We start from the raw sequence: 23,016 nt of genomic DNA, 5'->3' as shown, positions 1-23,016 counted from the left end.
CTGTATGGGTGGTATTATTATCCTAACATCGCAGCAGGCTTATTTTGGATAAGTCACAAAATTATTGAGCAGCTACTAGGATCTAAACACAACGCTGCTGACTATAAGCCATAATATTTTCCTATTACTGCCTCTTCATGACCCCTGAGGTGGAAGTGGCCCTTATCCAGTACTACTCCATCCCCGCCTCCCTACTGAAGTCATACTCTTACATTAACCAAATGGCAACCTTGTTCTCAAATCAAATAAACTTTAGATATTTCGATAGTGTTCTCTATGAAGATACAGCTGATATATTGATGACCTTTCTTGCAATTGCTCTTCCTCCATGAGCTTGTTAAAGCCTGCTCTGTCTCAGCTCTGTCTGCCTATCAGATTCATCACAATTTGACTTAGTCACTGGCTTTTCTTTCTCCGTCTTCTAAACTGGGTATGGCTTCCAAGGTTGAATTTTTCTTTCTACATTGAAAAATATCAGCTTCAGTGTCTCAGCTCGTTCCTCTGTACTAAGAGCTCCCAAATCTCATTTCAGTATCACTGTCGCACTCAGATTCCTCACCTTCGGTATACAAAACACTGCCTTTCCTTCGCCTGCCTAGCCAATGAAAAACTGAGCTTCCCCCCTGCACAGGCGGCTCAGCCATGCTCCTTTCTCTCCTCACTTCCAACACAGTCAAGGTCCTCATCACCTCAGTCTGCACTAGCAACAGGCTAACGCCAGTCGGATTGAGCACTGCACCCTCTGTCTTTTCTCCTCTCCAGTATCGCCTGCAAAATCCTATCACATTGACCTTTAAATACTTTCACCTAGTATGAAGGTTCTTCGTTACTTGCTGCATTCACCTAACTTCCTTTCTCTGAGTTTCAGGGCTCCTAGGATCTGGCCCCACCTCTAACCTAGTGGTTAAAAGTGCAGAGTATCGTGAAGTCAAACTGCCCCTGTTCAAATCCCGTCTTAAATTATCACATGGTCACAAACTAGACAATTTTTATATCAGTAAATTGGGAGTAACAACTTTAGCACATCCTGGACAAATTACTTTACGAAAGAAAGGAAGGAATGCATTTAAAAGAGTGTCTCTCACATGGCAGATGTTTGCTATTATTATTAGTGTCCAGGACAATTCACAGGACCAGCAAGGCCTGCCCGTTCCTTCAGTTATGAATAGAATGCTGCCTGTCCTTTTGTCCATATCTAAGCATCCTTCAAACAATACCTCCAAGACAAACTTCTCTGCAAACTTTAATTATTTTCCTTTTTCACGAATATCTCTTTTCATACACTGTCCTATTCTTTTGCCACCCATTCTGGCCATTTATCTAATAGGTTAATGCAGGTCTGCCCACCAATTGCTGTACATGTCTAGATAGCAGCATACTGTAATATAAAGAATATAGTGTTTGGAATTGTCAGGCCCGCATCAGAATCTCAGCTGTAACATTTGCAAGCTGTATCATTGATTGCTCTAATATCTTCTGCAAAATGAAAATAAAAATCCCTAACTTTTGCCCTAGCTGGTTTGGCTCAGTGGATAGAGCGCCAGTCTGAGGACTAAAGGGTCCTGGGTTCAATTCTGGCCAAAGGCACATACCTGGATTATGGGCTCCATCCCCAGTGTGTGCAGGAGGCAGTCAATCAATGATTCTCATTATTGATGTTTCTATCTCTCCCTCTCCTTTCCTTTCAATAAAAATATATTTTTAAAAAATCCCTAACTTTTGCCTTTGTAACAATTGATGACAGTGCTTGTTTTATTTGCATTGCTCTAGTCACTTTCACTGCACAGCACCTAGCCCATTGCTAGGCATTACTGAATCACTAATAAAGAATGGTTTTGTGTCACTTCTAAAACAGCACAGGCACCAAAAAGCACAGAACATGAAATGTGTACATGTTCGAGTGGAGGAGGATAAAAAGAGGTAAATCTAAAATATTTGGAAATGCCTCAGACAAAGAGACCTAACTGGAAGGGTGAAAATGGGTGTCCAGGAAATAGGGATCCTAAGAACTGAAGAAGAAAAAAAAAGGGACAAAAAGGTAATCTCTGATGTCAAGCTCATCTACATTATCATTCTGTCTGGGACAGGTCCCAGCTAGTGGAATGTACTAGAGATTACATTACTTTATTTTTTTTTCTTAAAAAAGCAACACCACCAATCTGAATTCCTATGTTCCCATCATACTCTAATTACATAGGTCTGTAAGTGAATATCCCTTGGTTATCCAGCTAAATAATGCTATATTTTCAAAAGAGGGCTCAATTCCCAAGAAGACAATTTAATTTGGGGTCTATTCACAGGTGAGTCAGGTAAAAAAAAAATGTTTAAGAAAATAGAAGCAAGGAATAAAAGATTTTCAGAAATATAGTTTCCAAAATTCTTTTATTATACAATTTTTAATATCAGATTTTTATTCCTCTGCATCTCATTCTTATTTTTCTAATGGAGACTTCTAATTTCCATTTTAATGAATTAACTCAGCACTATACATATCAAAAAGATCTACAAATATTTTTGGCATGCTCAAGAAAGGCTGTGTGTTTTTACAGCATACTCTCCTTAAACAGGACGATTTGTCATTCTTTGAAACACTAAGACATAAAAAAAGAAAAGGCTCTGACTCGGTGTGTGGCCATGCTACTTTGCCTAATGCACTAAATGCAAGGTTTTTTAGGGGGGAAATCAAGAAGTTTCTGCTTCATTGATAATCTGACAGTAACTATTTATTGAAGGTAAAATACCTGTTGTCCTCTGTCACTATTTGTTTTAATACATAATCTTGCTAACTAAATGAGCTTAAAGCAATGCAGATAAGCAATGGCATGTACAGGGTCACTTAAATGCCAATTTGACTCTTTCATAAACTTTGGAATTCTTTTCCCATGAGTCCATTTCCAGCTACTAAATAGTGAGTAATATCCATTTACAGAGTTTAGGCTGGCCATAAAACAGTTGTCTTCCATGACCAGCACACCTTTCAGTGCCCTAAGCAACAACAAAAGCTAATAATTAAAGCTTCTTTAAGCCCCCATAAATAGTTAAACGAAGAAGAGTCTAGAATAAACCAACCCATAAAAATCCAGTGGTGAAATAAGGAGAAAATCTTTTCAACAAAGTGAATGGCAAAAGATAAAACCATAAATCTAAATTGTACACTATTATTCAAAATTGTAGCTACATCCTGGTATAAAAAGAAATTCCATTTAAAGTGTAGTGGCAGGGGGGCGGGGAGGAGGAATGAATTAAAAAGCCATCTAAATAACCAGTTCTAATGGCCAATGGTAACTCAGAGTTGGTTGTCTTTTATTTTATAAAAATAAAATTAACCAACATAATAAGCAATTCATCTAAATTAGGCATTACAATGATTGAAAGAAATAAAATCTAACATGTTAACATTTAATTTTCTTTAGTCTCACAAACATCTATTTTTATTCTAGCATTGTTATGTCATTAAACCAAATGCCTTGATCAAAAATAGAAAGAGAAGCGTGGAGTACAGCATACATGTCCTAACTGCCACCAACTGTTCTGTGAGAAGGTCTAACTTAAATCTCATGTATAAACTTCTAAAACATTCAATTTCCTTTAAAAATCCATTTTCAGGTATCAATGCTACTAAATAACTCTCTTCAGAAAGTAAAATTTATAAACTGAAGTTACTTTGTTTTTAATACTTTTTGATCCTGCTGGGATTTTCCACACTTTCTTGGTCGTGGAATTCTTGGTTGAGTTTTTTGTGATCGTTTAGCTTCTTTTCCTCTGATTTGCAATAATTCTGATGCCATCACCTTTGAAAAATATAAAAGTGTGCTGTTAAAAAAAAGTCGCCACATGAAATTAGATCTTTCGCTCATATTTAATGGTCCATCTCATATTTAAACTCCTAATTTGTATGTATATTTTATTTAAAAATATAAATTCTAAAAGTGAGTTGATATATTCCTCTAAATCTCTTTCAAAAATTTTACTAACCTCCTAGAAATAAAAATATTAGTACCATATTGATTTACAATATTTTTTGCCTTAAAACTAGTAAAGAAATAATACAAGATTTCTTCCCCTCCATAGATCTACTCTTCTTGATTGTTATTTTTTAATGGGACTTACCCTTAGTCTCTCTCTCTCTCTTTTTTTCTTACCCTTAGCCTCTTAAAGTTTGGCATGACTGGTGGTTGCAAGTACAAGCCAAAATGAACTTTAATGCTTTCTTATACCTATTTTAAGCAATGTTTATTAATTTTTACTTCCTTACAGTTGTACTCTCTTCTACTGCCTGGAAAAAAATCAAATGCACGTCTGTCTCTGAAATAACTGCCTTTTAATCATAATAGGTATTAGGAGCACTGTTTTCCTAGATTTCCTAGAAAACTTGCAGAATTCATGGTAATAGTTGATCTAAAAATATTTTTCTCCATGGGTTACTCTGATTTTTTTTTGAGACTAGATTTGAGAAAGAAAGCAGGCTGGCTTTCCTTGGAGAAAGCAGAGATATGATTGAAAAGAGAGGAGGCCAGAAAAGAGGGGTTATAAATTAGGTAGCTGGTTTGGGTTCAGTGCAATAGTAAGGAGGGAGCTATTGCAATTTCTTGAGTAAGAAAGTGATGACAAATAAGGAAAGCTCAGAGTACAGATCATTCCATCTCGCCACCCAGTTAATGTTTAAATTTCCTCTAGTTTCTCCACCAAATGGTTATTCATTCTGGCTTGAACCTGATCAGGAGCAGAGGATTTGGAAGTCTTTGAAACTCCTCTGGTTGTTAAAATTTTTGTTTATTTATTATAGAGCCTAACAACTTTCATCCACTAGTCTCAATTCAAACCTCACAATCTGGCTCTCTTCCATTTGAGAGTCAAATATTTGAATACAGTTGACTCCCCTAGACCTGCACCTCCCCTCCCATGCTCCCCCAGTAAACACCCCCGAGGCCCTTCAGCTCTACCTTACATGACATGGTTTGGAAGTACTGTGCTTTAGCATTTTGAATGTTTTCTTCCAGTCTCCAATTTGTCAGTATTTCTCCTGGGATTGAATACCGATATCTGAACAGAGTATTTAAGGTGTGATGTGATCAGTTCAACAACAAAAAAGATGATCCTCTTTTATGGTATTTGTCAATCAATGCAAACTATGATTGCATTTGCTTTCCTATCACTAAATTATAGTCTAAAACCCTGGAGTCTTTTTCACATTTACTCTAAATCACATCATCCCATACCTATGCATTTAGTTTGTGGCCCCAAGGACAGAATCATTATGCACATTTATCCCTATTAAATTTCAGCCAGGACCAGTTTGGCTCAGTGGATAGAGCGTCAGCCTGCAGACTCAAGGGTCCCGGGTTTGATTCCAGTCAAGGGCATGTACCTTGGTTGCGGGCACATACCCAGTGAAGGGCATGCAGGAGGCAGCTGATTAGTGTTTCTCTCTCATTGATGTTTCTGGCTCTCTATCCCTCTCCCTTCCTCTCTGTAAAAAATCAATAAAAATATATATTTTTAAAAAATTTCACCTGAGATCTGACTAACCAAATCTTACCAGTCACATTTTGAATGTTACCTACAAATCCAATCAGTAAATCTTACATTTTCTCATCAAAATTATTAGGATATACAATGGCTTGGACACAGCCATATAGCAGTCCACAGGGACTTTCATATTGAATTCTGCATCCTTTGCATAACTAATTACAAATCCATCTAGCAGTTCTCCTGACTGCAGTCTTGTTTCCAATCTGTCATTGGGAGACTTTCATAAGTGGATGGCTGAAGTCCAAAGGATTATAAGAACAACTAATGTGTACTGTGTTTTCTTGTATACCAGGCTCTTTACCATGATACTCTTGTCCTGAACTTCAAATCTAACACTTTACTGATGTTCAGTCTAGTATTCTAGGAAAAGAAATAAGGTTGATTTCCCATGGTGTGTCCCGCAGGGAAACTCTGCTGGTTCCAAGTGATTGTTGCTTCCTCTTAAAAGGGTCAAACACAATCCTTTTGTGTGTGTTTTTTTTTTCCTCAGATGTGCAACTGTATTTGTCATTGGCTTGATAATACATTTCCAATCGCTTGTAAGCCTATAGGCTCTGACTGTGTTTACCTGCCCGTTCCCAATTGGTGTTTTTTGTTTGGTTTGGTTTGGTTTGGTTTTTCTTTTAGAGAGAAAAGAAGGGAGAGAGAGGAACACCGATGTGAGAGAGAAATACCAGTTGGTTGCCACCAATACATACCCCAACCAGGAATCAAACCTACAACCTAGGTATGTGCCCTGACTGGGAATCAAACCCACAATCGTTTGGTGTATGGGACAATGCTCAACCAACTCAGCCACCCGGCTGGGCTTGCTCCCAATCTTTTAATGATTCATTAAATCATTCCAGAATTTTGTCTAAGATAAATCATATATCACAGAAGCCATAAACATTACCCTTAGAAAAATAAAACTCAGATTTGCCATTATCAGTCTCCAGGCATCTAGCACCTCCCTCTCCCACTGTAGCAGCTCCTCACAGCTGCTGCTGACAGAGGCCCAGCAGGCTTAAACCTATCTGCCTAAGCCAACGGGCTCAGACATCTAAGCTAACTCTTAAAATCTTTTACCAATCTTGGGCTTCAAGTTTCTTTTATCAATTCTTTTTCTCTTCTTTCTAAACTAAAGATCATTCTCCTTGTCAGATTTAAGAGAAGTAAAGTGCAAGTTTATCAGCTTCATTTTCTCTGTCATATTTTCTATTTATTTAAAACCTCACCCTTTTTCCAAAAATAAATTAAGGCAGCTCTGTCATATGTTGTCATCACATTATTCATCGAAATATTTCTCTCTTTGCTCCAAAACTAACATGAAAAAAAAATACTTTTCTATTTTTAGCATTATTCACAGGCCTCAACCCATTCTGGATCTTAGCCTTTTTAATAATTGTTATAGCAACATGCCACACTTATGTCTATCTATGGATATGTATTTCTTCTTTCATCTTGTGTACATTTTTAAAACTGAATGGAATAGATCATTCATAATTGTTTTATGAGAATTTGGGAGGTCTTGGGGCATCCCACATCTCTTTTTTAAAAAATAAAACATTTTTTATTGATTTTTTAAAAAAGAGATGGGGGAAAAAGAGGAAAACATTGGCCCACTGTTCCTCCTATATACGCTTTCATTGGTTGCTTCTTGTATGTGCCCTGACCGGGGATTGAACCCGCAAACTTGGAGTATTGGCACAATGCTCTAATCAACAGAGCTATCCAGCCAGGACCACATCCCACATCACTGAAATTCCCTTCTATTTTGAATCTCTCTCTCTCTCTCTCTCTCTCTCTCTATATATATATATATATATATATATATATATATATATATATATATATATATATATATCATATTTAAATCTTTTTTTTATAGACTTTTGACTTTTTTCCTCCTAAAATGCTCAACAACCCTCTGATGGGCTCTTGTGTCAGTCATTTCTTCACAAAATCTCCATTATCTAATTTCTCCTTTTGATAGTCATAACTTAGACCAGAATCTTAATAATCTCTATTATACTAATGAGCTTATTAGAGTAGAAATGCCAATAGAGTAGAGATTGACCAAATTTTCTACTTTTTAATTGAAAGAGAACTTATGGTATATATGTGAGCAATAAAAGTTCTGCACTGCTACTTTAACACATCTGTGCTAGTTCTATTAGCTATGAGCTATGTCAGAAAATTTCTTTTAAAAAAGTGGTCTTCTTCTCCCACTGATATGGCCTGAAGTATGTTGTTCTTCATTCCTGTGACAGAGATGCTAGAGACTAATGTTATGGCCTCAAATGTCCAAACAAGGTAAGTGATCTTGAGATGTTAACATAAATAAATACATATTATTGGTGAAGACTTGGTGGGATGAGTCACAGGAACACTTCCAATGCCATTTCCTATGGCATTTCTGTTGTGCCCCACAATATCCCACAACAACAACAACAAAAAACAAAAACAAAAAAACACATGCTTTATCAGACATTCTCTTCTCCTCCCCTTGAAACACTTCTGTTCTCAGTTTCGAGCTCTCTTAATTCATTCTCCAAGTCTCTCTTATCAAATTATTCTTCCTAGTTTCATGAGGGACATCCATCCCCAGTCATTTTTGCTTCTGAGAGTATGTGTTCTTGTACTTAACCAGATACCTATTAATTGTTGCTATGAAAGAACAGCATTGATAAGTAGTAAAAAGTGAAAGTTCCAGAATTAGACCACCTCAGTTCAAGTCCTGCCTCTACAATTTAACCAGATGTTTGTACTTGGGCAAGTTATTTACATTCTTTATGACTCAATTTTTTCAACTATAAGATGAGAGTAATAATAGGGTTATTACTAGAAAATGTAAGATAAATCATGTAGAACACTTAGCAATGTGGTTCCCACATAGTCAACACTCAATAAATCTAGTTACTTAAAGAAAGGACTGCCACTTTTTATTAAAAAATACATAATTTTGTATATTTCTTAATAGCAGCCAATATAAGCCAAAAGAATTAACATTTGGGGACTTTTCTAATGAGGAATTTAAATTCCTGATAGACCATTGTAGTTTAACTATTGTCCAGAAAATCCATTTGTCTTTGACACATTTAGTAGCTAACCATTTTCTTCTCATGACCACATTTTATTTCCAAAGTCCCAATGTTCAGGTAGAAGAATAGGTGACACTATCTGTGCCCACCAGTCTAACACTTTTTCAAGATGTCATAGTCTTTGAAGATGTTTTCGAAGGTCTCCACACCTAGAAGGTGTCAGCCTAACAAAAGATTCAACTGGAGGGATTAGCAAGGCTGTGGGTTTAGCTAACCTTGTCGGGCTTCACTTCCTACCCCAAGCACATCTTTAGAAAGACAGCATGACTTTTAAAGGAGCCGGTAGCAATCACAGGATAAGTCCCTTCTCCCTGACAGCAGTGGTAGATTTTCTCTGGCCAACTATTACCTGTGGATCTTCCTTATTACTCATATTCCCAGAGGATCAATATGCTAGTGTCATACAGGATGAAACTAAGTAGGACTTGAGAAATTAATAAAAACCAGGACCCAGATTAGAAGGGGAGCAACTAGAAAAGAGAAGAAAAAAAATCATAACCAATAATGTTTAGGAGCAATCTGGGCCTTGGAGACTGATTATATGTAAAGCCAAAGGAAGGGTACGGTGACAGAGAAAGTCAAGGTTTCAGAGCTGGGAGTTTGGGGCAAAAGTTGAAGAACTGGTAATGGTCAATTGACTGTGATAAATCTTAGAAGAAATATGGCCATTGGTGAGAAGAGGAGGATCCAAAAACAGAGAGACTAAGCAGGAAGTTTGTTAACCCAAGTGGTATCCATTGGAATCAGTCAGAGAGAGGATCTCTGGTGATAATCAAGATAATATGCTTTGGTTCAGTGAAAAGTAGCTTTTTTATAAATCCTAGGAGTAATGTATCTAGTTTAAAATAAACTCATTTATTTAAGCCAAAGGATGGCCCAAATTAAAGAACAGTACTAAGTAAATAGTAAGGTAATATGCAAATATGGTATTTAAAAATTATTTAAATTATAATTAAGAAAATGAATCTGGAAAACATTCTCACAATAGGAAAACACTTAGGGATTAGGATAAATCTAAAAGAGACAAAGTTATAAATGCTACATTTACCAGTCCTGGCCACAGGGCTATAGTTCCTGATTTCCTCAAGTTGGTAAGAAGAGTCAGTCTAAAAGCCCTGAGGTTCCTTCTCTCCTTAAAAATCTCTCTTGCCCTAACCAGTATGGAGCAGTGGATAGAGCACTGGCCTGTGGACCAAGAGTCCCAGGTTCAATTCCGGTCAAAGGCACATACCTCAATTTCAGGCTCCTCCTGGCCCCTGCAGGAGGCAACCAATCGATGTGTTTCTCTCACATTGATGTTTCTCTTCTTCTTTCCCTCTCTCTCCACTCCCTAAAAATCAATAAAAAATATTCTCAGGCGAGGATTAATATCTATATATCTAATATTTTCTCCCCAGCATTGTGATTAGGTTTGAGACTAAAATCTTTCAAACAAAATAGATGCTCCATTTTCCCAAATAGGCAATTTGCACATCAGGAGCCTTTTTTCAGGGTGAATTCCCCCCACATTCTTTGGCCTTTGCCTGGGTCATTTCTTCACACCTGTACATTCTCAACTCTCATAATTCTGTTTTTGATATAAATAGTGTTTTACCTTTAAAGATAGCCGTTGGCCTGTTTTTGATTCACCTATAGACTGTTCATCTTCCAAAGGTTTATTTGAGTCATCAGCTTGCTGAATTTCTGAAGTTTCCTGAGGTTTAAATAACATACTTTCTGCGTCTGAGGTTCCCCATTCTAATATATCTTCTTGTTCCATTGGGAAAACACTTGATACAGTCTCAGAAATTTCCTCAGTCTCATGCTGTTGGAAAACATAAATATATAGGAATGCTTTTTTTATTGGTCCTTTTTAGGTCATACAATGTTTTCTCTCTGACAACAAAATAATTATGAAAATGCATGATTGAAATTAAAAAGAGGTAGTAAGTTCCCTTTGAATATTTATAAAGATAAACTCAAATTGACTTAAGAAAAATATGAAGTCTGGCAAATTAATTTCCTCAGTCCTTTCTCAGGAAATATAGCTACTCCACAGTTACTACGCACCAACTCTAAGGAAATAACAAGACTCCAATCTGGCCCTGACTGTATCCCAAACTCATACAAAATCAAGGCCTACTGAAACAGCTAACCTGTGCCCAACCTGAGGTTCTTTGGTCCTGAAAAATGGGGTTCCTTGATGCTCTTCAAGAACCCTGACTTCAGGTACTCAGAGAAGAACTGGCCCAGAGACCTCAAGAAGACCACCCTGACACCCCAGCTCCATCCCAAATGAAAAATTCTTACAAAAATATCACTTCTACACCTGCTTTGAGTTCCTTAAAAATGTCTCACGCTCACCATTCTTATTCTACACAATTCTGGAAGTCCTAGCCAGAGCAATCAGGCAAAAGAAAGAAATAAAAGGCATCCAAATTGGGAATGAAGAAGTACAAGTGTCACTTTTTGCAGATGACATGGTTCTGTATATAGAATACCCTAAAGCCTCCTCCAACAAATATTAAAAACAATACATAAATACAGTATAATTGCAGGAGACAAAATCAATGTGCAAAAATACAATCCACTGCATTTCTATATACAAACAATGAAATTTCAAAAAAAAAAAGAAATGAAAAAACAATTCCTTTGCAACTGCAACAAAAAGAATAAAATACCTAGGAATAAACTTAACAAAAATGTGAAAGACCCATATACTGAAAACTACAAAACATTATTAAAGGAGATTTAAAAAGACACAATGAAATGGCAAGATATTCATGTTCATGGACTGAAAGAATCAACATAGTTAAAATGTCCATATTACCGGCCCCTGTGAGGCTGAGATGGTCCCAGTGAGGCTGAAACGGCCCCTGTGAGGCTGAAACGGCCCCTGTGAGGCTGAGATGGCCCCTGTGAGGCTGAGACGGCCCCTGCGAGGCTGAGACGGTCCCCGCGAGGCTGCAACGCCCCCTGGGAAGCCGGAGGAACTGCACGAGCCACCCAGAAGGCTTCATCGATGGCCCGTGAACCAGCTTGCAGCCCCAAGCACCGGAAGGGCCAGAAGGGCGAGAGCAGCTGTAGTGTTGCTTTCTCCTCACTCTTGGTAGCGAAATCCTCATTTTAAACATAAGAGGACACATTATTTTAAAAAGCCATTACGTGTCTCTGTACCCTTTCTGAGTAGAGCGTGAACAAGTTGTGAGAGACCTTTCAGAACATGTTGCAGATGAAAATGGCTACAGTTTCCATGTGTATAACCTTTGACCCGGCAACAAAAAGCGTACACGTATGGATGAGGACAGTGGGGGGGTAAAGGCAGTGGGTGAGGTGGGAACTGGGTGTAGGGGACCTATGGGGAGAAAAAGGGGGGAACAACTGTAATAATCTGAACAATAAAGATTTAAAAAAAAGGGAGGGATGGACAATTTGAGCATGAAATAACTGTGATAGGTTAAAGTATATCACATGTTAAAACATACAAATTCAGTGATCAACCAAAGGACTTGTAGGCATGCATATAAGCATAACCAATGGACACAGACAGTAGGAGGGTGGGAGCAGCCAGGAGAGGTCAATGGGGGGAAAAGGAGACATATAACTTCTTTCAACAATAAAGAATTTAAATTTTTTTTTAAAAAAATGTCCATATTACCCAAAGCAATATGCAGAGTAAATGCAATCATCATCAAAATCCCAATGTCATTTTTTAAAAGAAAGAACAAAAAAAAAATCATTAGAATTATATGGAATTACAAAAGATCCCAAATAGCCAAAATAATCCTGAAAAAAAAAAAGAACAAAGCTGGAGGTATTACACGACCTGACTTCAAATTATACTACAGAGCAACGTTAATCACAACAGTATGGTATTGGCAGAAAAAAAGACTCATGGAACAGAAAAGAGAGATCAGAAATAAAATCACATGTATATTGGCAAATAATTTTTGACAAAGGAGCCAAAACTACACAATGGAAAAAAGAAAGTCTCTTCAATAAATGGTGCTGGGAGAATTGTAAAGCCACATGCAAAAGAATGAAACTACATTAAAGTTTGTCCCCATGTACAAAAATTAATTCAAAATGGATTAAAGACCTAAAAGTAGATCTCAAACAATAAATCACATAGAAGAAAACATAGGTACTAAACTTACCAACCATGGTCTTAGAGAATGTGTTATGAACTTGACCCCAAAGGCAAGGGAAGTAAAGGCAAAAATAAATGAATGGAACTTTATCTAATTAAAAAGCTTCTTTTCAGCAAAAGAAACTACCAACAAAACAAAAAAGCAACCAACAAAATGGAAGATATTATTTGCAAACAGCAGCTCTGATAAGGGGTAATATATAAAATATTTGGAGAACTCAATTCAACACCAAACAAAAACAATCAAATTAAAAACTGGGCAGAGGACCTGAATGAACACTTCTCCCAAGAAGCCATATAAATGGCAAACAGATATTAAAAAATGTATGCTCAACATCACTGGCTTTAGAGAAATGCAAATCAAAACTACAATGAGATTCCCTCTCCAAACCTGTTACAATGGCTATTATCAACAAGACAGTACCAAGTGTTGGGGAGCATGTAGAGTAGAAGGAACCCTCATTCACTGCTGGTGTGAATGTAAACTGGGACAGCCACCTTGGAAAACAGTATGGAGGTTCCTAAAAACGTTAAGAACACAGCCCATAAAGACAAACAATCAGCAAAGATACAGCAATCCTAAATGACTCACTAGATCAGATGGACTTAATAGACATCTTCAGAACACTTCACCCCAAAGCCAGGGAATATACATTCTACTCAAATGCTCATAAGACATATTCAAAAATAGACCGTATATTGGGACACAAGCAAAGTATCCCCAAATTCAAGAAGATTGAAATCATAAAAAGCATCTTCGCAGACCACAATGGCATAATATTAGAAATAAACTACAATAAAAACAACCCAAAATACTCAAACACCTGGAAGCTGAATAGCATGCTGTTAAATATTGATTGGGTTACCAATGAGATCAAAGAAGAAATTAAAAACATCCTGGAAACTAATGACAACGAAAACACAACAATCCAAAACCTATGGGACACAATGAAAGCAGTCCTGAGAGGGAAGTTTAAAGCTCTACAGGCCTATCTCAAAAAACAAGAAAAAATAGTAGTAAATCATCTAACTCTACAACTCAAAGAATTAGAAAGACAGCAACAAGAAAACCCCAGAGTGAGCAGAAGGAAGGAGATAATAAAGATTAGAGCAGAAATAAATGACATAGAGACCAAAAAAACAATACAGAAAATCAATGAAACCAAGAGCTGGTTCTTTGAAAGGATAAACAAGATTGACAAACCAAACCTGATACAAAGAAGAGAAATCTGAAGATCTCTCTGTAGCTCCTGCTGTGTGGCCCCAGGCAGTGGCTGACTTTGCATCTCCTTGGAGATCCAAGAGCCAGTGTACCCAGTGGTCAGTGTGAGACCATACGGGATTACAACTCTTCACATCCATAAGTGACACAGTCAAGGGGCAGACTCAGTGAGCACCAAAGCCCCACTGAAGCAAGTCCTGCCCCATAAGGGTGTCTCCTGCACAGTAGCTCTCCCACTGGTCCCCACAGTCAATTGGCCTGGAGGTCAATTCCTCCCAGTGATACTAACAGCAATCAAAGCTCAACTACAGTAAGACTGTGCACACAGCCCACAAAGGGGTGCACGAAGAGTGTCCACCTCAGGTGGTTGGGGCGGCTGAGACACTGGGCTCTATAGGACACCTACTACACAAGGCCACTCTATCAACTCAAGGAGACTTAGCAGCTACTGAGTACATAGAAACAAACACAGGGAAGCAGTCAAAATTCAGAGACAAAGAAACATGTCACAAATGAAAGAAATGGGGAAAAGCAAACCACTGGATATAGAGTTCAAAACCACAGTTATAAGGTTACTCAAGAATCTTCTAGAAATCACTGAGTAACTTAATGAGACCTTTAAGGAGCTTAGTGAAAATGCCAAAAAAAATGGAAAAGGACCAGTCAGAAATTAAGCATACACTGACTGATATAAAAAGTAATATACAGGGATTTAACAGTAACCTAGAGGATCCCAAGAATCAATTCAATGATTTGAAATACGAGGAAGCAAAAAACACCCAACCAGAAGAGCAAAAAGAAAAAATATGAAGCAAAAAACCAAAAATATGAAGATAGTGTAAGGAGCTTCTGGGACAACTTCAAGTGTACCAACATCTGAATTATGGGGATGCCAGAAGAAGAGAGAGAGCAAAATATTGAAAACCTATTTGAAGAAGTAATTACAGAAAGCTTCCCCTATCTGGTGAAAGAAATAGACTTACAAGTCCAGGAAACGCAGAGAACCCCACACAAAAGGAATCCAAAGATGACCACACCAAGACACATCATAATTAAAATGCCAAGGGCAAAAGACAAAGAGAGAGAATCTTAAAAGCAGCAAGAGAAAAACAGTTAGTTACCTACAAGGGAGTACCCATACGACTGTCAGCTGATTTCTCAATAGAAACTATGCAGGCCAGAAGGGAGTGGCAAGAAATATTCAAAATGATGAATAGCAAAAACCTACAACCAAGATTACTTTACCCAGCAAAGCTATCATTCAGAATGAAGGTCAGATAAAGAGCATTATACGAAATGCTGAAAGGTATCCTTTAAGAAGAGGAAGAAGAAAAATGTAAAGATAAAAATTATGAATAACAAATACATATCTATCAACAAGTGAATCTAAAAATCAAGTGAATAAATAATCTGATGAACAGAATAAACTGGTGAATATGATAGAATCAGGGGCATAGAAAAGGAGTGGACTGACAATTCTCAGGGGTAGGAAAGGGGTGTGGGGGATGCGGGAAGAGACTGGAAAAAAATCGTACACCTATGGATGAGGACAGTGGGGGGGTGTAAGAGCAGAGGGTGGGGTGGGAACTGGGTGGAAGGGAGCTATGTGGGGAAAAAGAGGAACAACTTTAATAATCTGAACAATAAAGATTTAATTCAAAAAACAAGTGAATCTAAAAATCAAATGAATAAAAAATCTGATGAACAGAATAAACTGGTGAATGAAATAGAATCAGGGGCCTTGAAATAGAACAGACTAACGATTCTCAGAGGGAAAAGGGTGTAGGGGGTGCGGGAAGAGATTAGACAAAGATCTTATATGCATGCATGCATTATCTATGGACACAGACAATAGGGTGGCAAGGGCCTGGAGTGGGGTGGGAACCGAGTGGTGGGGAGCTATGGTGGGAGGGAAGAGGGACATCTATGATAATCTCAACAATAAAGATTTTTTAAAAAAAGAAGTGGTAAGCTTCATTTTAAAAAGCCAGTGGCTAGAAGAGGTCTAGTGATTGCTCATGAATGTCAAAGCTGAAGGTATTACAAATACCCATAGGATTACAAATAAATCAATATTTTTGTTCAAATCTTTATTTTATATCATCAAGATGATGTCTAAGACAGACACCTGAAAATTGGCCTTTTTCATAGTTTTCTTCACTATGGTATCTTTCCTTATACTTTATATAAATATGTAGTGAGTGGTATTGTCATTTATTCTATTAGTGATGATTTCTATTTTTCTAAACCTAATATTATATTTTCAGTTTATTATACCTGTTAGAAACTTAGAGGTCAGAGGTTTTCATGTCGACCTGTGAATGTAGAGAAACCTAGAGGAACTACATTCAAAGACAGTATTAAGCCCATAGTACATATGGTAAGGCTTCAAAATTGATTTATCATATTAATGCCACAAATGCTGGGTTCTGAGGCAGGTGATGTGACTACAAGGGGGAAAAGACATGGTCTACAGAAGCGTCTCGATTTCCAGTAGTTCAACCATTTAAAATAACTCTAAAATTACAGGATCAATGGCTTTTGTGAAAATATTCCATACACTTTCTGAACATAATATATTAGCCTAAAAATAAAGTTAGATCTAAATTATTATGCATGTGGAATCATATTTTCAGGAACTAACTATAGGAGCTTTCTATTCAATACCTTATAAATCTTTCCTAAGGGAAGTGATCATCGCACCACCATTGTTTTACATAAATGTGGATCTCTATATACAGAGAGACACTTCCCATTCACATGGAACATGTTCTAGACTGCTTTGAATCCATAAGTATTTTGACGATGATGGAGGAAAAAGAGCTTTATTTCTGAAACAAACTTCTGACACCAACTGTCCATATTACTCTACAAAGTTATCCCCTTGTCAATGTTTTTCACAATTCTTCTAGCTAAATAAAGAATAATGTGATACATTCATAGAAGCTAAGACAGCTAATACTTTTTTTTGAGGGGGGGGGTGCCCTTGACTAGAATCAAACCTGGGACATTTTAGTCCACAGGCCGATGCTCTATCTACTGAGGGATAGAAGCTAATACTTTTAATTAATTCTCCAACTATCTTCTGGATCTGAATGCCTCTAGACCAAAAGAACTGTTAAAATCTTTCCCTCTGAAAAATGTTTGGGACCTTTTCTCAGAAGGTCTATGATAGGCAGCAACAGTGATCCAAAATATCCAAGACTCCCAATGTGGTATTGGATTAAGTATGTTTACAGTAAAACACACCTCTAAAACACATTAAAGGAGATTTTATATAAAAAAAAAAACCTAGATAAACATTCAAGCAACAGGAGGCAGACTATTACTTTAATATAGGCAAGGAAGATTTTTATTAACGAAGGTATTTACCATTTGAGGTTCCTCAATACTTATCTCTAATCCTTGCTCTGTTTGCACTGGAGATGATCTGTGCGCGTACATTTTTCCCATTAAAGAAATATCCTTGAAGGAAAAAAAGAAATAATTAAATTAGTGTCAATTTTAAAAATCATCAAGGCATATTATTCAATGCAGCAAAATGCTAGTCAATATAGTTCAGTAAATGAGGACTATATAAAAGAGAAATATAAGCAAGTCAATATTATGCATGAAATGAGAAATACAGAAAAAAAGATACAATAAAACATGTTGTCTATTATTCCAATGTTATGGCTTTTAAAAAATCATTGATCTCTATAGATATATTATCAGATTGAATAAGACAATTAGGTAATATTAAGTCAGATACTGTAAATCACTGCTATTAAATATTTACACAAGAAAGATAAAATCAAAGCTAAAATTTAATCTAACCAAGAGCAAGAAATAATATGAACATACTTAAAGTTTAAAAGGTATAACTGTTAGTGTCATTTTTGTTATTACTAACACTAAATTCTATATTATACTCTCTACACACCTGAAATGGTAAAAAGACAGCACAGCACAATATCTAACACTGGATAGGAATAAAGAGACCCAACTTCTACCCAAACTGTAAAGACACAGATTAAACGTCAACAGAAGTTATTTTGCTTCCCTTCAGTTTTATCTTCGTACATGACTTTTCTCCCCTAGCCTTTTAATAATGTCAATAGCAATATATGGACCTTTATTGTGCTTTAAAACTCTGTTTTCCAACCTTTTCTTTGCTACATTACAAAAAAAATCCATCTGAGACCACTGACTTCTATTGTCATAAATAACTATAAAACTGAACAAAACATAAGAACAACAGGCAATACAAGAGTATGGTGACTAAGAATATGGACGCAAAAAAAGGTTAAGAGCTAAATTACCCCAGATTTCTGCTTTACACAATCTCCAGAACATGCCACAATGAAGGGGAAACCATACAGCGCCCAGTGTCTTACTGAGTTGAAGAGACAGAAATTAGAATAAGAAGACAAAGAGGGTAGAATTTGTTAGGCACAGTATGGAGAAAGAGGCTTCAGAAATCTGCAGAAACCCCCAAAGAGTCCATGACTCTGGCTGAATACCAATTCTCACGTGCAATGGTGAAATCCATGAGGCCAGACAAAGAAAAACTGCCAATGGAGGTGGAGGGGAGGGACAATTACCAAAAAGCTGTAAACCACAATTCCCAGAGCTCACACAAGCTGGGAATCATTAGCTCTTCCATCAGACAGACAGAGTACATGGTACATTCATCATAAACCTCAGAAGGGTCGTACATTGGTAGCAGTGCTAAATGAGCTCCAGAGTAAGGCTCCTCTGAACTTGAACATTTTAAATAATACTTAAAAAGATACAGGTGATCTTCGGGTAGCTTAACTGCCTATTAGATTAAACTCTAACACTTTTTAAAATGAAAACAACCAAATCCAGTACTATAATTTTCATCATTCAATCAGAAGATATTAATTATAGAAAAATCAAAAATATATAATATACAACCAAGAGAAAAATAAGTAGGAAAAAAAACAGATATGAGAGATGCTGAAAGGAGAAGATACGAATGTTTGGGACATTAGTTGAGAAGGTCTTTGATAGGCGGCAACAGTGATCCAAAATATCCAAGACTCCCAATGTGGTACTGGATTAGGTGTGCTTACAGTAAAACACACCTCTAAAACACATTAAAGGAGATTTTAAAAACCCCCTAACATTCAAGCAACAGGAGGCAGACTATTACTTTAATATAGGCAAGGAGGATTTTTATTAAAGAAGGTATTTACCATTTGAGGTTCCTCGGTACTTATCTGTAACCCTAGCTCTGTTTGCATGTGAGATGATCTGTGCCTATACATTTTTCCTGTTAAAGAAATATCCTTGAAGGAAAAAAAAGAAATAATTAAAATAATGTCAATTTTAAAAGTCATCAAGGCATATAATACAAATACTATAAATATTCAAAAAGATAAACATAAGGAGGATTAAGTGTATGGTATAAAATAAAAACCAAATGGAATATCTATAAAAAACATACATTTTAAAAAAAAATTTTCATTGGGTGGAATAATAGCAAAGAAGACATTGCCGAAGAAAATATCAGTTCTTTAAGACATAGGAATAGAAGCTATACAAAATGATTTACAGAGAGATATAAAAACTGAAACAAATATTCACTCTAACATACATTTTAATTAGAGTTCCAGAAAGAGGGTGTGGAGAAAGGAGAAAATATTTGTACAAAAAATGGCTGAAAGATTCCAAATTTTATGACAACTATAAACCTCATACTGCAAGAAGCTCCATGAACTCTTAGCAGAAACACACAAAAAACACTGTGCCAAGCACATTATAATCAAAATTATAAAAACCAGCAATAAAGAAAAAAATCTTATAAATATCCAGAGAAACATTAAGTATAAATAAACAAAGAATTACCAGTGACTAATTACCACAAATTAATGCTACAGACTTTTTGTCAGAACTATAGAAGCCAAAAGATAAGGAAGCAACATATTCTAGAATATTTGCACTGAAAAAAACACAATTGTCCACATAGAATTCTATATATAGAAAAATATCTTTCAAAACCAAAGGTGAACTACTTTTTCAGCAAACAAAAGGTGAAAATATTAAGCATCATCAAACCTGCATTATAAGAAACAGTCAAGGAAATTCTTTAAGCAAACAGAAAATTAGATTAAAACTTGAATGTTCACAATGGAAATAAATAGTAAAATGATAAAAATGTGGGTAAATAAAACACACTTTTTGTTTTTTAATTATTTCTTTAAAATGTAATTAGCTGTTTAAATACAAAATAATGTATTGAGATTTGTAACATATATACATGTGAAGTATCTATACTAATAAAAGGGCAATATGCTAATTAGACTGGATGTCTTCTGAACAACCTTCCGGATGTCCTTCCTGACAAAGCCGGGCCGGGGCAAAGCCACCCACACAACGGTCCCAGGCACCAGTGCCTGCGGCCCGGGAGAAAGAAAAAAGCCCCCGCCCCACGGTCCCAGGATCCTGCAGCTATGGCCTACATGGAGCCACCCGCCCACAGTTCCCTGTGGCTGCAACCAGCCCGGGCAAAGTCGGCCTGGGTCCTGGGTCCTGGGTCCCGGGTCCCTGCAGCCAGCTGGAGGAGGGAATCCTGAGTCCCAGGTGTGGGTCTGAGGCAGAGGTGGTTAGGGGTGATCAGGCAAGCAGGGGAGCAGTTAGGGGCAATCAGGCAGACAGGCAGAGGTACTTAGGGGCGATCAGGTAGGCAAAGGTGGTTAGGGGAAATCAGGGAGACAGGCAGAGGCGTTAGGGGAGATCAGGCAGGCAGTTAGGAGCCAGCAGTCCCGGATTGCAAGAGACATGTCTGACTGCCAGTCTAAACTGGCAGTTGGACATCCCCCAAGGGGTCCCGGATTGGAGAGGGTGCAGGCCGGGCTGAGGGGACTGCCTCCCCCCCCTGCCCACACCAGTGCATAAATTTCATGCACCAGGCCTCCAGTGCATTAATAATAGTACAATGATGGAAAAAGGAAAAAATATATTGCTATAAGGCCCTTATACTATATGTGAAATGGTATATTATTTCCTGGGATAAGTTAAATATGCATATTATAAACAATATAGCAGTCACTAAAATAATAAAGAGATAAATAAGCAAATCATATGGAATAATATGAAATGCTAAAAAAGTAATAAAAGAATAGTAAAGAGAAAAAAAGAAACAAATGTGACAAATAAAAACCAAATAACAACATAATAAATATAAACCAAATCATATCAATAATTACATGTAAATGGTTCTAAACATTTAAATTGAAAGACAGATTATCAAACTGCAGAAGAAAAACAAGATCTCACTGTATGATTATTATAAAAAATATACTTTTAAGTATAAAGACATAAATAGGTTAAAGTAGAAGGCTGAAAGAAGATATAACATGCAAATACTAATTGTAAAAAACTGGAGAGGCTATAATTATATCAGACACGGTAGACCTCAAAACAAGAAATATTAGCAGAAGAAAGAGGATTACTTCATAATAAAAGTGTCAAGTTCCTCAGAAGACATAAAAGTACACACTAATGACAAACCTTCAAAGGACATAAAACAAAAAACTAACAGAACTGAGAATAAAAATAGAATATTTGATTATCATAGTTGGAAATTTCAAACCAAGACTATATCTGCTCCAGAGACTTCACAAATATACTAGCCACACAGTTAATGTGAAATGGGAAAGCCTGCAAAATATTTTTTACAACCTTTTAGGTTTAAAAATATATAATTAAAAGTACTGGTATGAAAAGATAACAATAATAAACACCAAATTCAGAATACAGTTCACATCTGAGGAGGGAAGAAATTATTGGAAAGAAGTACAAAGGAGGCCTGTACTTTCCTTGCAATTTTCAATTTATTTAAACAATCGAGGGCTATATGAAAAATATTAAATTTTGAAGAATCTGAGTGATGCACACTTTTTCTACAGTTAAAATATTTCATAATACAAACACTTTAAAAAATTTCTCAACATATTTTAATTGGGTAACATAACAATGTAAAGATAAATAAAAATGTCTTTTTAAAATACCTTATAGTTTACCTCATTTATGAACATAAATGCAAAAATCTCAAAATATTTACAAATGAAATTAATCAGTATATTTATGGAGAAACCAAGATGGCAGCATAGGTAAACATCTGAAATTGCTGCCTCGCATAACCACTTCAAAAATACAACTAAAAGACAAAACAGACATCATCCAGAACCACAGGAAGCCTGGCTGAGTGGAAATTCTACAACTAGAAGGAAAGAGAAAAGCACACTGAGACTTATAGGAGGTGCAAAAGTAAAGTGCAGATGTACTGAGGGCCAAGCACGGAAAGGGCTGGCAACTGAGGACGCGGTTGTCTTTTTCAATCGGGAGGGAGTCACAAGCTCCCGACTGCTCTGAACTCCAGTTCTGGGCAAGTCTCTGGGGACCCAGACTCATATGGGGAGGAAATGGACTCTCTGACATTGCTCAGAACTCAAGGGCGGCTTTCTCTCAGAGGTGCTTGCAGCGATAACCGGGACACTGAGACGCGGGGCTTCTTAGGGTAGGACTGAGGGTCAGCCATAGCTGCTTGCTCCGCCCTGTTGATCTCCTGAGACCCTGCCCCACCCAAGCTGTGTGTGGAGGCTTTTGCATATGAAAGGCCGGGCTCTTTGCAATCTGAAAATTACCTAACAAACTGCAGCTGGGTCAGAGAGACCCAGAACTTCCAAAAGAAGGCCCAAGGCCACACAGCAGCTAGCATTGCTTCACAGCTGGGCCTCATCTAGGCACCTCCAAACTCCAAACAAAGAAGAGGAATCTTCAGATCTCTCCATAGCTCCTGCTGGGTAGCCTCAGGAAGAGGCTAAAATAGCACCTCCTTAGAGATCCAAGAGCCAGTGTACCCAGTAATCAGAGTGGGACCATCCAGGTTACAACTCCTCAGATCCATAAAAGACACTCTCAGGGGGCAGACTCAGTGAGCACCAAAGTCCTACTGAAGCAAATCTTGCCCCAGAAGGGTGTCTCCAGCACAGAAGTTCTCCCACTGTAGATACAGCTGATTCTCACAGCCAATTGCCCTG

The 23,016-nt window shown here is 37.1% G+C and overlaps 1 protein-coding gene across 1 annotated transcript in view; it reads right to left on the bottom strand.

Annotated features, from left to right (window-relative positions):
- LOC132230269 (uncharacterized) overlaps positions 1-23,016 on the bottom strand; it is a 180,485-nt gene that overhangs the window by 53,349 nt on the left and 104,120 nt on the right. The window contains exons 3-5 of the mRNA XM_059687509.1: positions 17,339-17,431; positions 10,210-10,419; positions 3,664-3,791 (exon numbers count right to left, since the gene is read on the bottom strand). Coding sequence (XP_059543492.1) covers positions 3,664-3,791; positions 10,210-10,419; positions 17,339-17,431 — 431 coding nt within the window. The remainder of the gene's footprint in view (positions 1-3,663; positions 3,792-10,209; positions 10,420-17,338; positions 17,432-23,016) is intronic.

The sequence above is a fragment of the Myotis daubentonii genome, chromosome 1 (genome assembly GCF_963259705.1).
Source record: "Myotis daubentonii chromosome 1, mMyoDau2.1, whole genome shotgun sequence".
Classification (NCBI taxonomy): Eukaryota; Metazoa; Chordata; class Mammalia; order Chiroptera; family Vespertilionidae; genus Myotis; species Myotis daubentonii.
The sequence above is the reverse complement of the archived record's forward strand: the minus strand, read 5'-3'. Positions and strand labels throughout refer to the sequence as shown.